The sequence below is a fragment of the Vidua chalybeata genome, chromosome 1 (assembly GCF_026979565.1).
Source record: "Vidua chalybeata isolate OUT-0048 chromosome 1, bVidCha1 merged haplotype, whole genome shotgun sequence".
NCBI classification, from domain to species: domain Eukaryota; kingdom Metazoa; phylum Chordata; class Aves; order Passeriformes; family Viduidae; genus Vidua; species Vidua chalybeata.
Window position 1 is genome coordinate 107,167,053 of NC_071530.1, and position 18,468 is coordinate 107,185,520.

The 18,468-nt window shown below is 41.3% G+C and overlaps 1 protein-coding gene across 5 annotated transcripts in view; it reads right to left on the minus strand.

Moving 5' to 3' along the window:
- Nucleotides 1-18,468, minus strand: part of ZNF521 (zinc finger protein 521) — a 230,323-nt gene that overhangs the window by 129,809 nt on the left and 82,046 nt on the right. For all 5 annotated transcript variants that reach the window (XM_053940807.1, XM_053940784.1, XM_053940798.1 and 2 more), the window contains one exon: nt 4,285-7,637. In XM_053940807.1, the coding sequence (XP_053796782.1) occupies nt 4,285-7,637 (3,353 nt within the window). The remainder of the gene's footprint in view (nt 1-4,284; nt 7,638-18,468) is intronic.

The following is an 18,468-nucleotide window of genomic DNA, read 5'->3' on the forward strand; positions in this document are numbered from 1 at the left end:
TGAGAAGTAGGGGAAAGAACAGTAAGAGAATAAAGGTAGATTCAGAGCCCATGAATAAATAAAGAGGAAAAAAAAGAAGGAATGATAAAAGAGTACACCTACCTGAGTTCCGTTCGTTCTCCCAGGGTGATACCATTTCTGGATTCATCTGAGCTTGGAGAAGTTGAGTTTCAAGGATCCAACAGCTCTCCACAGCATCTGAATTTTGTGACCCCCATCTCTGCAAGCTCATTGTCAGACTGCATTTTCATGGCTCCTTCCAGAACAGTGCTGTGATGTGCCCGGTGTCCCCTGCTGTGACATGCCCATCCTGGCATACAGCTCTGCACAACCACAACAGGACAGAAGAGCAGCCCCAGATTCACTTATTCTGCTCTCCAGCTGTTGTGACAGTTGTGAGCTCTCTCCTTTGTTCAGCATTTTTGATACTCTCTGAAATAGTGAGTTTCTGCAAATCTTTTGCCACACCTAAATAAGCATCTTCACTCCTGAAGTAATTTGGCCGTGTACTCATGCTGCTCCTTCTCTCCTCAAGACCAGAAAACCTAGAGCATTCTTGTATTATTAATGAAGGACTGTCTGCATTGCCACAGGTAATACAGTATTCACATGAGCTTCACATTCATGGAACAAAGTGATACAGAAGCAATTACGCTTCTATTCTGAAAGTTACCAACAGGACCCCAAACTGAGTGCAGTTGCACATGTGGATGCTCTACCATAATTCAGGTTTAGACATTAAACTGTTGGTGTAAGCTGGAGTCCATTCCCTCCTCCCCTGCCAGCTAAGAAACAGACAATATAATTTATTGCACTGTCACGCTGGTGTGATTCAGCAAGTACAGAAGTCTTGAAGCTTAAGAAGTGAGGGCACACTTTCTGCTGAATCAAGAGTTCTCTCATTAGGTGCCTGACAGCATATTAAGGAGGAATCAGAGAGTCGAGGCCACACAGATTTTCTTGAACAGATTTTCATCTTCCAAGTGCTTTACAAAACGTGTATTGTAAGTAAACATGGAAACACACTTTTCAGGAAATATCTATCTTATATTTTGAATAAGGAAAATGAAGCAGAGAAGTTCAAGCAGTTTTAGCCAAATCAGCAAAGCAAATGAGTGGCAGAAAAAGGTCTAGTTCCCAATTCACCAGCATACCAGACCTTTTTCTCTTCCTTTAGACAGTAACTATCAGTAAGGTTATCACCCTAGCCTAAAAGTGTGCTTGCAGTGTGATTCAAGATCTTTACAAGAAATCTAAACTCAGCTGAATCCAGCATCTCATTAAAGCTCAAAGATTAACTTGAACATCTACACATTTTAGAGCTCTTTCAAAAGATGCTGTTCATCTGCCTGTTTAAGTCTGTGTGATAACTTAGGGGTACTAGATTCAGCAGTGTGATGGACTTAATGAGTTCTGACCTGCTCCTTGACTTGTTGCAACCAATGATGAGCACTAGCCATAATTTTCCATCCCACCAGAAGGTAACTTTCAGCAGAGATGATTCAGGTCAACATTTTTCACTCAGCAAGTGGGGTAAGCTCAGCAGGTGACAGCTCAGCTGAAGACATTATACTGTGGTAAGGTAATTGCACCCTATCATATCACCGGGAACTGACTAAAAAGGGAAATTTTCTAGTTCAACTATGAGAATACTCAGCAAAGAATCTAGAAGTGACACTTCCAGTGTGGTCTTTTATCCTAAAAAGGTATTTTCAAATATTCTTATCATTGAAATCTCTTACTGAGTAAAAAGGGGTATTCAGCAATATTAATGATCTGACAACTCATCTCATATATGCAAGATACCTATTTTTCTTGCCTTATGAGTGAAATACTCTTTATATATAGGTTGAAATCTCAAATCACATGACTATCAATAATGCAAATGAGACTCTCACTCCTTGATATTATTAATACTGTCCTTCAGTTCAAGAAACATCTTTCCAGTGGATCATGACAGCCAGTGACCAATAATAAATTTTAAAAATCCTTTTTTTTTTAAATTGTTTGTGTTATATGCTTATGGTTTTACTTTCCTCAGTCTGGACATCCAATCTGTAGTTTTAAACATCTCCACATTACCACTTTCAATTGTGTTTCTCATTGCTACATAGCTTGCATCACTAGAATTTGAACCAGTAATGTCTGCTAGAAAAATTAATTATCTTTCAGGATTTTACAAATGTGCATTTATGGTTTCCAGAACTACTAATGCTCTGTCAGGAATTTGATAGCTTTGTCTTCCCATGAGAAAAGAATCTGAAAGTCTACATTACTATGTGGACACCAGAACCATAGACACTGAAAATTCAGTTTACATCCTCAGAATGGAGGTGGGGGGTAAATGGTGATTTGAAGGAGACAAATGCTATTCACAAATGTGTAGTTTAAAAAGCTTTTTCATCTTAGATACACTTTTATGTAAAAATCAAAGGGATTAAGAAGAGGAACATTATGCCAATTAGCAGTATAACTAAGAACTCTGATTATACCTGATCCAAGTACAGGAAGATTTACTAATGACACTGAAGGTAACTGATCTTACATCACCACAAAGGACTCTCAAATCTCTTTTTGTCTAGTTTACAAGCAAGAGAAAGACAAATTGGTAACATCTTAACATGGTAACTGACTTAACACATGATTCTGATTGTGCTTGAGGTAGCAGGAATTGGCTTCCAACATGATTGGGAAGAGGGATTTCATGTAGTCACTTGATGCAAGATGACAGAAACAGAAATCAGGATGACTCTGAACCTATCAAAAACATGCAGCTGGTAATCCTGTGGTTCCGACTCAGCAGTAGTGAGATCATCAGTGGCCTAAAACACAGCTAATGAGAGCCACTCCTCTTCCCTCTTCTTTAAAAAGATGGTTTTCCTTAGACCTCAGGTTCTTAGTCTAACAGCCTTCCATAAATTCCACACCACACCCCATCCTCAGGTGTTCCCTACCACCACCCAATGAACAAAGCGGAGATAAAGTTATGAAAGCACAGGGCCTTTCCCTGGGAGGTGCAGCCTGGCTGGTACTTCATCCTGAACTCTCAGCTCCAATTCTCTCTTCATGGCACTCCAGGCTCTGTGCTACCTCAGTGTTCTTCTCACAGCCTATCTTCATCTACATTCTCAAAAGCTCCATAAATACTTACCTCTTGGTCCACATATGCTGGTGTATCCTCACTCTTCCCTCTCTGCCTCCCTCCTGCCCTCCAGTTTGCACAACACTGTTGGACGACATGCTGAGAGATGTTTTCCCAACAGATGGGCTCACAAACAGGGAGTGAGGAAGGTGATGGAAGAGCAGCAGCTCCCTAGCCACAGGGTATCCATACATATTCATAGCAATGGGCTGCACCATGCTTGTATCATTATAGGCTAAAAGCTTTCTTGAAACAAAAGCTATTATTTCTTAAAATTTGCTTGTGCTGTGTTTTTAGGCCTCCTGAATTATAAGATGCAAGACACCCACCGTGCTTAAAATATTACCTCTAAGTCATTCTAATAGTAACATTTCTGAAGATAAAACTGATTCCCTTCCCTCAGTACATGACCCCCTGACCTCCCCACATACAGGTGTCATTACTTGGTCACTGGTGACTGAGGAAGCAGATTACATCTTTCAAGAGTTTGATATGTACTTTTTAAGTTATGATGTGTGATGGAATTTCAATCATCAGGCACTAGGTGTTTCAGTGATATCAAAATGTTCTTCATCAGGAACAGAAAGAAAAAAAACAAGCAATTGCATCCAAAGGACTGATTTCCTAATTTACCTTAGGCTAACATTGCACTTCTACTTTACCAAAATATGCTAGAAGAGGGGAAAATGAAAGTCTACAACACAATTATCAAAAATACCCTCAATTTGTTGCTCACAAATATTTTCTAAAAAATCAACCCCTTATGCCAGCATTTTGGCTCACTGTGTCTACTCCTCTGTCATTAATGCTCTCTGCCGTAAGCACAATTCCTAGCTGGGGATTCCAATGCGTATGGGAGCTAGGATAAGATTCCAGATCTCAGTTGTGCTGGCATGAAGATAGGTCTCCTCAGTGATACAGAAGACAATATCCTAGGGAGACTGGAATAAGTCCTATTCCGCAAAATTCAATCCAAGATGTAAGGCATATCAAGAAACAGGTAATTACTAGCTAATGGCTGTGGATGGAAATGTAACATGGATCAGCCTAAGCATTTCATGACAAGTGACAAGACAGCTTGAAAAAGGGGAGATTTTTTCCAAAAGGATGGAAGGTGTCAAGAGCAAAGAAAAAAGGGTTACCTCTTCAGTTTGGGAGGGGCTGATTCTAGGCATTGGAGATACTTGTGGTGTTTTCAGCTGTGTACTGTTGCTGTCTGGAACAAGCTCTCTGTGGATTGACTGAATATGATTTTGGAGTTCAGTTTCTGATTCAAACTTTACATTGCAACTAGAACAGCGAGTCTTCAGTCCCCCTGCCTTGCTTTTGTTCTCAATGGAACTCAAGTTCTCATTTTGGCCCATGCCTTGTCTGTTACTGCTTGAAGGGATGTTGACACTTGGACTACCACTTTTACTGAGATTAACACAGCTAGCACACAGACCATATGGCAGACCGTTGATGTCAAGTTTCACTAAATCCTGTTTCGAACGGAATTCTTTCAGGCAAGACGCACACTTGTACAGTTTCTGGAGATGCTGTGCACGTCCCGTGGACTGCACAGCAGAACCATTTCCAGTTTTCTGCATATGGAACGTGCCGTGGATTTTCAGTTCCAGCGTGGAGGTCACTGTCTGCATGCACACCACACAGCGGAACCCCGTCAAGGAGTTCCTCAGGTCAGGGTGCATTTGGCAATGCTCTAAAAATTCCTCCTCACTCTGGAGTGGCATCTTGCAAATCCTGCAGTTTCCAGTGTCCAGGCTCTTACTATGTGTGACCTTATGTTCAGTAAGAGTCAGAAGAGATGGAAACCGCTCACCACAGATTGGGCACATATAGTGTTTCACTGGTCCCAAGTGTGTCTGCATGTGCTCTCGAAGCCCATTTTCAGAGAAGAATGTTCGAGAACACACATTACACTTGTAATTCCCTTTAATGAGCTCAGCCTTTTTCTTCACTATGGCACTTTCTCCAGGTCGAATGTTGTGGTCTCGCAGCTGGTGATTCTGCAACAGCGTCTCCATGGTGTAAGCTGCTCCACAAATGTCACAGCCATACATAGGCTCAGATGTGTCCACATCTTCTTCACTGCCATCGTGGCTGTTATGGGACTCCTGGCTATTTGTCAACAAGGTCTGGAGTTCCACTTCCTCTTTCTGAACTTGCTCAGATGCCCCATTCGTTCCACAGTTTGGAGTTTTCGTTTCAAAAACACAATGTTTTTCCCTCAAATGCTTTTCCAGCAAGATGATAGCATGGAAAGCTTTGCTGCAGAACTTGCAGTTGTACTTCTTGCTGTGCGTAGTGATGTGACACTGCAGCTCCACCTCCGTACCAAAGGATTCACCACAGAAGATGCACTTGTGTACTTTGCCTTGGTTCTCCAGGTGGTTGTGTTTCACATGAAGCTGTAGGTCAGTCTCGTTGCGGAAATCCCAGTTGCAAGACGTACATCTGTATACCTTCTTCTCATTGCTGTGCTTCACAGCCAAGTGCAGCTGAATGGAGACTTTGGAGTCAAAAACCTCTTGGCACAAGGTGCAGCGGAAGAACACAAATGTATGCATGTCTAGTAGGTGTTTCTGCAAGTCATCCACAGAAGTAAACTGCTTGTCACAACTTTCACAGATGTAGTAGGTTGAGGTGATCATGAAATGAATGGTAACATGCTTCAGCAGTGACTCCTGATTTGGAAATTCCTTGTTGCACTGAGGGCAGGTCAGTTTTGGCAGGACAGTGTCAAGATGTGTTTTCAAATGAGTCTGAAAACCATCCAAGGAAGTATACTTAGCACCACACTGATTACAAATATATTCCCCAGCAGGACGAGGAGGAGCACCTCCAACTGCCTGCATCATCTTTAAAGAGGTCTGCTCAATGGTTACAGGAGATAATGGACTCATGGCTCTGGACTTTTTTCCATTGTGGATGTAATTCAGCGCCAAAGGAATGTTCTTATGGTTCTCCTTGATATGCTTGTTCAGTTTAAGAACACTATTAAATATTGGAGAATTGGTACAGTAAGAACAAGAATACACTTCCACCACTGGGTCTTTAGGGGTTCCAAGCACAGGAGAACCAAAACGGGAACTGCTAAGATCACAATGGACTTGTCTAATATGCTCTTCCAGGGAAGAATCTGTAAGAAATCCCATGTAGCAATGGGGACAAAAGAATGCATTACTGTCCTTAGCAGCAGGGTTGGCAAATCCATGAGAACATCGGATGTGTTCCTGAAGGGTGTTGAGGTCATTGAACACTTCAGAGCAGAAGTTGCACTGGTAGACCATGGCAGGCATGGTAGAAACAATCAGTGCTGGGTCTGGAGCTTCATGGACTTGCTTAAGATGTTCATTCAGATTGTAGAGAGATGGCAATACCTCCAAACAATACTGACAGATATGGGCTTGTTCGGGTTTATCTAAATGCATAGTTTTCAGGTGTATCTGCAAAACTGCAAGGCTGGAAAACAACTGTTTGTTACAATAAATGCAGCTATAAGTAACTTTTGCCTGCTTACTTGAAGGACCAGTGATATCTGGCACTTGCTGAGCTGCCCGCTTCCTTCCACGACCTTTTGGTATAGGAGGAGCTGTTTCCACCATTGTTGAGCTATCCACCGAGAGATTTGAATCTGGGGTAGTGCTAGAGACTGATGTGTACCCCACAGTTACCAAAGATGGGCTGTTGCTGTGGTTGCACGACTCTGGCTGCTGGTGACTGTCCATGTGGCTGTACAGCTCCTCCACAGTGTGAAAATTCTCAGAGCAAATGCTGCATGAATTCTTCTTCTCACCATTATGAGCCTGCTCCATGTGATTTACTAGGGATGTTTCCTCTACAAAGAGTTCATGACAGTAAACACACTGAAGAGCAGATCGGTCTTCATTAGGGGAACACTCAGGGTGACATTCTGCAATGTGCTTCTGAAGATCTTCAGGAAAATCAAAGCCTTCTTCGCACTGACTGCATTTCTGAGTGTCTTTCATTTTCCAGTCCTCCATCCGGGAAGCGGACTGGGAGCCATCTTTGTTCCTCTCGTGAACCTGCATGTGTCCATGCAGTGAACTAGATGACAGGAACCCACGTCTACAAATGGCACACTTATATGGCTTGTTGGACGTATGAGTCTTTAAGTGAATTTTAAGATGATCGCTCCTTGAGAACGCCGCATCACACTCACTGCAGTGATACTTCTTGTCTCCCGTATGAAGCTTTATGTGGCGGTCCCTGCTCCGTTTGTGTTTGAAGAGACGGCTGCAATATGTGCATTTGAAAGGGAGCTTGTCACTGTGACTTTGCTCGTGGTGCTTTAAGTAGCTGAGGCGGCTGAACGACTTGTCACAGAACTGGCACGGATAGGGCAAACCTGGGCCTCCTTCCTCTTCTCCAAAGTCACAGCCTTCTCCATGGCTTGGGGAAGTCTGATCCTTGCTAGAAGGCGATGATGCTGGCCATGAGCAAGAGGGGTCATCCTCAACATCCACTCCGTCTGAAATGAGAAAGAAACATGCCCACAAGCTTAATCCCAAGAGTAAAAAAGAGCTAGAAAATGCATATGAATAGCGCAGGACTGCTACTCCTAAATAGCTAAAACATTAAACTCAGACTAGGATATTTCTTACATTGATATCAACAGTTTCAAGACCGCATTTATTTTTATCGTACTGTAAAACATTAGAAGTTATTAAATAGTTCTGTGCCTATATTAACTTTTTATTGCTTTTTTATCATCCTTTCTCAGTTGCAGGATATGTATTATACATTGACAATTTTATTAAAATGCAGATTTTAATATATTTAATGTTCCTTTTGTATCCATTGTAAAATTATTTGCATGTTATGTGAGCATCTGAAGAGTCAAAGGAAAGGAGAAAATATTACAGGAATGCTTTAAAATGAACACAGTCAACCCACATGCCTAATATTTACTGAAAAGATTTGCCCTGTTTGCCACAGGTTTGTGGCATTTTTTTTCCTTTGAAACTGATTCTGAACACAGGAATCATTTAAAGGCTATTTCTGAGACAGACTTGGGTGTTATTCTAAACAATAATAGGAAAAATTACAAGGGAGGAACAAGACAACAATATAAACAGTGATGTTTTCTCTAATAAAGTGCAACCAGATTTCTCCAATAATGATACAATTCAGTTACTGAAAGCTGGCAGCTGGATCATTAAATGTTCAAAACAATTTAACAAACTAACAACCAGGATCATGGAAAATGGGAAAGTGTCACAAGGGTCAGCCATGAACAGCATTTTTTTTTTTAAGTTCAAGAGGTTGCCCACCATTTCTTCCTTTTTTGCAAAGGCCTCAGCCAGCTGAACTTCCTCAGTACAGCAGAACCTGTACTGTGAGGTGATCACAGACAAAGCAACTTGTAAAAAACTGGAAACAGGAAAAATGATAAACATTTATGGTAAAAGCTGAAAGATTTATGAGTTACCAGGAAAAGACAAAGCAGAAATGCTGGCCTGATAATAAACAGACTAGTTATCTATGGTATTACCTCATCTCTAAACAGGGAAAGTTGTAAATATTTTTTCAAGAGATGTGCTGTACAGTTTTTGCACCTTTTGTTTTAAATGTAGATAACTATACTTCAGTGATCATGATAAACCCAAAACTTCTTTAAAAATATTAAAAGAATGTTTGAAAGCTCACTCTACCTCAAATAATTCTTCCATTCCTTTCCAGGGGCAATGCTTGAGGTTTTTTTCCTTTTAAAAGTAAACCTGACTACAGTAACACTATAGAAAAAAGACACAATAAACCCCTTGAAAAATATCTTTCTAAAGGTATTCTTGCAAAGTAGAAAATTTCCTAACATCTTCAGCCTTCTCTCAAGAAATTTACTACAACACCACAGAAGTTAGAGCTGGCCTATATTATATAAACAAATTTCAAGCCTGCTTACTTTAAGGTAAAGAGATTTCACTAGATTATCAACCTCTTCCTTATCCACAGGAAACAGATGAGGATTCATTCCTTTCCTGCATCTAGAAACTGATGACAACGCCATCTCACTATCAATGCCAGATGGCAGCCATCTAACTCTGAGAAAACAACCAAACACCATTGCTGGATGCCTGCCCATTGACACAATGCTTTTCAGGATAACTTGGAAACTGCATGGGTTTTTATCCTCTTGTTTGCATCTTGGAGAAGAGGGTTTCACAAGTTAAACACACCTTTTGCACACATACACACACACATACTATACATCTGTAATTACCTACATACAGATCTTCACTACTGGTATATATTTAAATAACAAAATCAACCCTGGCCTGAGTGCCATGTTTTGAACCAAAAACAATGCTGTTTGTTTATCAAAAAAAAAGGAAACATAAAAATCCTCCCTTCCAGCAAAAGTAGTGTCATCTGCTAAAATGCTTCCCAATGTGCAAAGTTCCTCATTGTCATACATACTAAATAAAACCAGTCAGGTGACTTTTTAAGATGGTACGTTAATGACTGCAATATTCACAGGAGACTTTTAATGTAAATCTGTGTACTACCCTTCCAAATTGCTGGATTTGACTCTAAAACTGGAAATGATCAAAACAGTTGAACAAGCATTTACAGAAAAATATGTTATCGTTTTCTCCACTTCTAAATTTTATATTAAATGCATCTTTCCAGCTAGGTCTTTTAAATGGGAAAACCTTTTGTTCTTTAAAAATCCAATATATTTCTGACATACACCCACTGATGGCAGATAAACAGGAATTTATGTCAAGCAACCGAATGAAGAAAAATAGTCTGTGACTGCCTAGGCAACATATTTCGTAACAAAATTTAGTATTAAAATGTATATCCTATGGAGAAATGATATATTATTGTATAAATGTTTAGAGGAATATATAGTAAGTGTTATAAATAGTGTACCATCACTGACATAGCAGTAAATCACTTCCTTTTTGTGGCCACTGCCTGCCCAGTTTAACCTATTATACAACTATTCCCCCCGGCTCGTGGGTGCCAGCAGGCTGTCGGGCTGGCAGCAAGGTCAGGATCAAGTATGGAATGTGACCATGGCATAAGCAATGGCAGCCCCCTTCCCCCACCCAATTCTTCTTGTTTGCCTGGGATTCTCCTCAGCTTTTTTACAAGGGTAAGGAAAGCTGAGGGGGAAGAATGTAACTATAGCACAGAGACAGTTCATGCTTTCCAGCCGGCAAATGGAAATGTGTGCCACTTTGCCACTGTGTTTTTTAATCAGAGCCCGTATTAATTCTATAGAGCAATTCCCTTTGTGCAAAAGGCAGAAAAGCAAGACACAAGTCAGATTTGTGTCCTTTTAACTTGAGAAGTGAAAATCTTTCAATCTCTCAGAGCTACAGAAGAACCAGCAAGACAGGGGGAATTCCACAAGGTGGAGGACAACAGGATTTTCCTGAGTACAAGCCTAACAATGTCACCAACTCGCTTTCCCGACTCCCCCCACCCCCTGGCATGGCGTGGCAGGGGACAGCCCGTGTGGAAGGGGCCATGCTCTGGAAGGAGGCACCCTGGGCTGTCCTCACACAAAGGGCTCCAAAGGCAAGCCCATCAGCTTTCACTGACCCACAGAAAGGCTTTTGAAACTGTCCTTCTGCCACAAGGAAAATGTTTCACTGCAGTGACTTTTGCTGTGCAGACTCCAACCCGAACACTGGGAACATTGTGTGCAATGGACTAATGTGCCTGTAGAGCTCAGGGTCTGGGTAGGAATGGATCTGGGGACAGCAACCAGGGCAACTACTGGACTAAGGGTAATTACTGCCATGCAGGACTTGAGTGATTGCAGTGCCTATCCTGCCATCTCTCACCCTTCCCCACAAGGATGCTGCCCCATAAAATTAAGGTGCAACCACTAAGAAAGTCTCCCTCAGAATGGCAGCAAAATGTGACTTGCTGCTCTACGCTGAGGCTACTCCACGTGCACAGGCACAAGGTGAGCAGGCCTTGGCCCTCAAAACTGTGATGGAGGAGCTGAACTTAAGGTCTCTGCAGAGAGCCTCGGGATGCAGACTCCACTCCAGCTTTCCCAGCAGATCTCACTACAGAGCCAGCTCTGTGCTGGGGGTAGAGTTTGACCTGCTGTCGGGGTAAAGGGCTTCAAACCCCTTTTCACCCATCACTCTCATAGCAAATGCAGTTTGCTGCTACTCTGCACATAGCTGCCTGTATATAAATCTGCAGACACCTACACACTGAGCTATATGTCAACACTACAAATCTGATCTTTAATGTTATAACAAGCTGTTTTAAAATACTCTGGACCAAATTCAGATGCACACATACAAGTTCCCAGGAGTGGTACACATCTATCTGAGGGCAGAATGGAGCTCCAGGTACTTGACAGAGTGTTTATGGAGTTTTAAAATATATTTTCTGTATCGACCTTTTTTTTTTCCTTCAGCACTCACTAAGTGCTACTTACTGTAAATGCCTTTTTTGTGTTATGGCAAGTATTCTGAGTTTCAGTGTGATGCACTTAACATGTCCATTTAAATTTTTAATTTTTGGAACCAGTCACTTCACACTCGCTGACTCTAAGAAAGCTTTAGCACTCACAACCAAAAAACTTCACTGAAAATCAGCTACAAGGCCTAAAAGTCTATTTAAAGATGCAAATGTGTGTGAATAGTTAGTGCAGATGTTTTTCTACACCAACTGTACTTGCTGAGTTTCACCATTTCCATAAAGCACATTAAAACAAGTGTGTGAACACTCTGAGATGAAAGTACCAAGCACTCCTGAGACTTCCAGTGGAAAGTAGAGCTGCCTGACTTTTCTCCAAGCAGACAGGAATGCCCATGATTCAGCAGCCTGAGTAAATAAAAGAGGTCCTTATTTCCTAATTCTGCTGGCTGGCCACACTGCAGCAGTCTCTGTGCTGCTGCCAAAGGGGATGCAAAACTGGAACTACACCCAGCAGCTGAAGGACTGTCTTTGTTAGCCAGCCAGGCCTTCCTGACCATCTTCTGGCAACAAAACTATCGTATCCTGCAAGAAGACCTCCATCTCAGGCTTGATAATTCTCTAGTCTGTCTAATAGGACGATTTTGCCGGTCTGTGTTGGAGGAGGACAGCTGGAAACTCAGTTAGTAGAAGAGTAACACCTGTTCAGTAGTATTGATGGGGAAAGTGCTCACTAACAGAAAAGTGAAGCAATACCAGAAGGAGTTATCCCATGAAAGGGGGGTGAGGAAGGGGGAAGAACAAGAACACAAAAGCACCTCTGTGGAGTTAGCAGCCAGCCACTCATGTGCCAACCCCAGCAGACGCAAGGTCTTAAAAGTGGTTTTATCCCTAGTGCTGTTGACTGAATTAACAGGACTGCTTCAGAAAGATGTTACCTAGTCACCAGGAAGGTCTATGACATACACATGCTTTTGCTGGAGTAGACTTCAGGGCACTTACTTTATCATTGCTTATTTTTCTGTATGATTTAAACATGTTTTTGCTGCCACTAGACAAATGGCCACATTCCTAAAGCAAATGTCAGCTAACCTTTATGTGCCATAATACATAGGGGCCCTCTGATAGAACAGAGTTTACACATATGAACAAATTAATATTTTCAATATCCTGTAAGCAGCAGTTTTCCATTTTCCCCATTTTGCTGCTCAAGTAACGGGCACAGACAAGCTGGAATGCTTTGCCTCAGGTTACAAATGTAATCTGTGTGAAGGAAGAAACAGAACCTGCATCTCCCCAGTCTGAGCCATTTCTGCAATAATAATTCTTTCTCCCCTGAAACACAGAGCTGGCAAAATGCTTAAACTGGTGGATTCGACCGAAGAGAAAGCCCAGCAGTTGAGATGGACAGACACCCCCCAGCTCTGGGTCCTGCTGTTATGTTCTCACTACTTTTCTCCCATAACAATAATGGCAGACTGGTGACACAACTATCCCCCAGGAACCCATCCAAAGTGCTAAATAGCAAGGTTCCTTTAACAGGTAAAAAATAATGAGTTACATAGGATGATAATAGATAATAAAAATGAAAAATCAAGTACACCAGGCAGCAGCACATAAACCTGTGTACTCCATACTGCCACAGGCACATGGATTGTGAATGCACATGTATGCATTTATGCATTGGGTTGTTATGTAGCTATTATTTGTTCTCCTACCACCAGTCAAAGACCTGTTCATATGCCAGTGCAGAGACTTGTATGTGCTTATACACTTGTATTGAAAAGGATGGAAAACTCATACAAATGTACAGCATTGCTAATTTACCAGACAGCATGCCACAAGGTAGAATGTGATTTGTAAGAAAGGAAGGACTAAATAGCAGGTAGGTAGGTCAGTTAACTGGATGTATGATAAGGCTCCACAGTTTTAAATCCTTGCATTTTTGTGCAGGTAATTGAGTGAAGTGGTTATTATATATCATATAGTTTAGTTGTAATGGCCATTTCAGGTTTTAGTGCTGGCCACATTTTATATTATTACCACCACTAATTGTCTGCAGGGCTACCCTGAAAATGAGATAAGGAATCTTAGGGGAATATGCAGGTGTGAACAAATAGCAAATGAAGAGGTTAGATATTGCTGAAATAAAACAATATTGTGCTGTGTGCTGAACAGATCTAAATAACTAGAAGATCAAAGGACAGTATTTAAGGATTAACATGGCTTCAGTGATGGTCTAACACACATGTCACTCAAAGAAGCTATAGTTTTGAAGTTTTTAATAGAAGTAGAAGGTAGGACTAGTCTTTAATTAATTTTAAATAAAATATACATTATTACATAACATTCTCTGTTTACTTTTAATAGAAATGTACACAGTTTTGGAAAAGCTGAAACTTTAATATAATCATCACATTTTTTTCACATCAGTGACCCCACATTAAACTCACTCATTTGTCTCATAACTTATTAAATGGCTTGAAAACTAATACTCTGTAATGGGCATTCAAAAGAGAAATGTGAACTTTAAAAATTATTTATAATTTACAGATGTTTTTAAAAATCTATCAATATTTCAAAACTGCTTTGGGAGCACCAATTAAATGCGTTAACAGTTAAGATTACTGGGGGAGAAACATACAGGGGCTCCTGACCAAAAGAACTGAGACAGATGGTAGAGAGGTTTCCCCATTTTAAATTTCATAATCAGAGGAAAGGCAGCTCCTAGAAACAACAAATAAGCCACTTTAATACCTCACAGGAAAAACCTGCTTGCTTTTATGAAATGCCTTTAATGCCTACATAAGTAGTTAACATTCCTGTATTGCTCTCCTAAGGTAACCTAAGGCTCCAGCTCCATTATGTCTTCTTCAGAAGACATATTACCATTACATATGTAAAGAGGAGCATAAATGTTTTCCTTGATTGTTGCTTAAAGTTCATTTGAACAGACGGAGCCCGATGAATTCCATCTTCTGCAGCCAAATTAAAGAAAATGTAAGCAGTTCATATTCTGCTCCACTTTTCAAATCATACACAAAACTCAATTTGCAACTAGAAGAAACAGAGCTACCCTTCTGCTTGTTTGAGGAAGCTGGCATTTTGTGCCTCTATAGGCAAAGAGAAAGCATAAGTAATTTTCCACACTCCTGTACATATAACTAATGACAGTTACCATCCTCACAGCTTATTATACTGCTTTACATAATTGGGAATCGCATGTCACACAATTAATTTACAGGGGTTGTTTAGTTGTGACTGTACAAGCACTAAGCGATTCAAATTAGCTCATTTGTCCACTGCTTAAATGTGACAAACACATTTACACTGTATTTCTTCCCCTGTTAAGTTGCTATTTCTTTTAGTCTTTGTTTTTGTTTGTTTGTACAGTATGAGTCAGAGACCACCAGGCTTGTTCCATCTGAAGCTAGGGTCAGAAAAAAACACCCTGAGAATAATTGCATTTAAAATCAAGATAATGGCAGGGCAAAAGCCCATTCAGATACTCCAGCAAACAAGCACATAGTAATGACCTCCTAAGAACCTGTATATTAACAACCTCATGAACTGAAAGTAGTGATTCAGTCAATCAGGTTTTTGCTAGAGAATAATTATTATAATTTGTTGTGCCAATAATAGTATTTGTACTGCTTATTAAGAACAGCAAATGACTAGGGGATAACAGTTCAGAGTTCTTCACTGGACCCCAGTATTTCCCTCTGCCTTCTGTTTTCACTGTGTTGTGCTCTCCCCCAGGCAACATCATGAATAGGACCAAAAGCCCTCTCCCTCCAATCTTCCCCCATGCTGCAGCTCCTTTTGAAAGCCTCAGAGACAGCAGTCCCTGTAATGCAGTCCCAGTCAAACTTTCAAGATATATAGGTATTAAAACGAGCTGACAGTTTCTTCCTTTCCCAGGTCACAACAAAAGGAGTGTGCCTTAAGTCAGAGAAATGTCATTATTTCTCTTTCCTTCCCAAAATCAAATGGTCCAGAAGATCAGGCCCTAAGAGCTGAAGGCCCTAAGAGCTGAAGGCGACCCTGCTTAACAGCTGCCCTCTAAGTCCGCATTCCCACACAGCTGCAGGACCCTGAGGGGAGAAGGGCAGGCTGTCAAAAAGTCCCTAGCTGGAGGCTCAGACAAAAGATGGAGCCTCTGGGCGGGATTTGCAAGCAGAATCCCCTGAGATGACAAGCATCACCTTGGGTCCTGATTTGAGCATCTCCCTTCTTTCAGTTAATCTAGAGTTTACTTATGAAGGTCCCCCATTTTTTATCATGTATGTCTGTCCGTTCCACTTCTGCCTGTATTTCAACCACCCCAATTCTTTGCCTCATTGCCTTTAGATCAGAACAGCAACAGCAAGGCAGTTAGGAGGGGGCTAAACTAGGACAGAGAAAAGAAGGAAGATAATGTGTGGAGAAGCAGAAGAAAGAAATACAGGGTAGAGAGAAAGAAGGGAGTCAATAATTGCATCTGAAAGAAACCAAGGCAAAGATATCTAAAAATCTTTTCAAGGAAATGGAAAGTAAAAGGAAATTAAGATCAAGCAAAAGCAGTGCAGGCAGTTAACGCTTTCAAAAACACATCAGTGTTATTTTACAGTGTGCTAGAATTAAATACAGTAAATAAACACAGAACTGCTTATTTCTTAGAATGACAGAAATGTGGTGGAGGTCTTATTTACACAGGTGAAAACTCCTGGACCTAGATCTGCAAAGAGACCTAGGTGTCTCCAGGAGCCCAAGAAGCAAAGAAGGCAGGATTCATGGGGCCCTGGGGGGGAACCAGGAAAAGGTCTGCAGCCTCGCAGCTTGGGCACTCAGTTGGGAAAGGGGAGTACTGGGCTCTTTATACATTAAAGAGGCACTGGATAAAAACAAAAATAAACTTAAGCATGAGTTCCAGACTGCAAGAACCCCTGGACTAAATGAGTATACTTCTCCACAGGGTAACAAGTTCCTTCTCAAATGTGCTCCTAGCAGTTCTATGAATAGGATACTCTTTCCTTCAGCATGCCCAGCTTCCAGGATAAGGGACCCTGGGACAACTTAAGACCCACTGCTCAGAGGCAGGAAACATGACTTTGAATCCCCTCAGGATACTCAAGAGAACTGAATCAAGGCCTCGTGCTATGTAATACTTTACCTACTTGGCCCCTAGGTAAGGAAGACATTCTGCTGAAAGTGCCCAACAAATCCTGGGCTTACTATGACACTCTCCATGGAGCAGGCTGATCAAAGGCAGTGGGTACCCAGATGCTCACACTAGGATGGTTTGCACAAACTACCAAACCACAGCAATCTGAGAAATTTTCATGAAAATAAGAGATGCCTTCCAAAGTGGGATAAACCCAGGACGGTAAGCTTTGGATAACCAATTCTATTTAGCTTCTTATAGTCCATCTATATCCCATTTTAGTCTCTCTTGTTTTATATCTGACTGTTAGTGCAGATGTGCTGCCCAGCTGTTAAAAAAGATGTCCTGGGGCAAAGATAACCTAGTTTTTTTTTTTTAACAGGATGGCAGGCAAATGCTTATACCAACTCTAGTGCACCATAGTCACACTGAGGGTAACATGTTTTGGGAGCCTTTTCAATGCAGTCAAAATGCTGTGTAAGACAGTCCTTTCTTCCTGACCCTCATTTTTCCCAGGTTTGCTTGAATGGGAACATATGTGGATGTCTATGCCATGGGACAGGCACAGGTTGGCAGGTGTGTGTGGCTTCCATTAATATACAGGTGGTCTAGCCTGTAAGGGAAACCTAACGAATTTCCCAGTCCACAGTGCTCAGAAGACCAAATCGTGTTATGAAGATGTAACGTGTAAACTGTCACACCTACTGTCTGCTTATCTTGCGGAGTATCAGTCCCTCTATGTGGAATTTTGCATGGTAAAAGTTGCATTTAAAATATGCATATGCTTCACTCAGTCCTTTCATGTTAATACAGGTTTATTTGAATGATTAAATTATAAAAATGAGAAGGTGAAATTCTTTGTAAAAGGCAGAATTTTTATTCTCTTCTGTATAATTTCCGTTTACCAAAGCCTGCTGAAATGCATGATAAAGTGTCTGAAATAGAGGCCTCTCCAAAAATGAAGAGATCTCCACTTTGTTAAAGTCTGTATCTTAAACAACCCTTTGTAGCTTCCTCAGTGTAGAATGGAAGCCTGGTGTGAAATACAGTAAATTAAGCCTTTTGCTGTCAGGGCTGGAAATAAGGGCACAGCAGAATAGTGACTGGATGTGAATTTTTTTTTTTTTTTTTTTTTATTTTTTTTTTTTTTTTTTTTTTTTTTTTTTGGCTTCATTTACATCCTGTCTAAGGTCTTCTGAGCAGCTCAAGGTGTCTTATCTCTGGCTACCAGGGGGTATTTTGCAGTCAAAGCAGTTAACGTACTGCTCTCTCTCTCTCTCTTTTTTAAGGCCATCTTATCAGACAGATCTCTTCAGGCTGAGGAGAACCTATACTTATCAGTCTGTACACTCTATTGACAGCTCAGTGCTTCGAGGGACAAATGAAAGCTTAGGGTAGAGAAAGATCAGTTAACCTGTTCCACTCTCAGTTTAGACTAATCTTTGGTTTGTCTAACTCCAGGAAACACTGTACATCTTTTCTGTGTTTACTTGGACAACAGAGGCACACAATCGCATCATCGCTTGCTAAACCGCGAGCACAGGTACAGCCACGGCAATAATCCCCAGGGCAGTCCGCCTGTTGACTTGTAAATGTGAGCAGCGCTCTGCTGACCTCCAGCAACTCCTTCTCCAGGTGACCTCAGGGGCAGCAGGCTGTTATGGGAGCATCTGAGAGTTGCCAGGATTGCCCAGTGAAGCAAAAACTGAGGGCTGCATGGACTCACCATTTGTGAGCCTTCCCCACGAGCAAGGGGAAGTGTGCA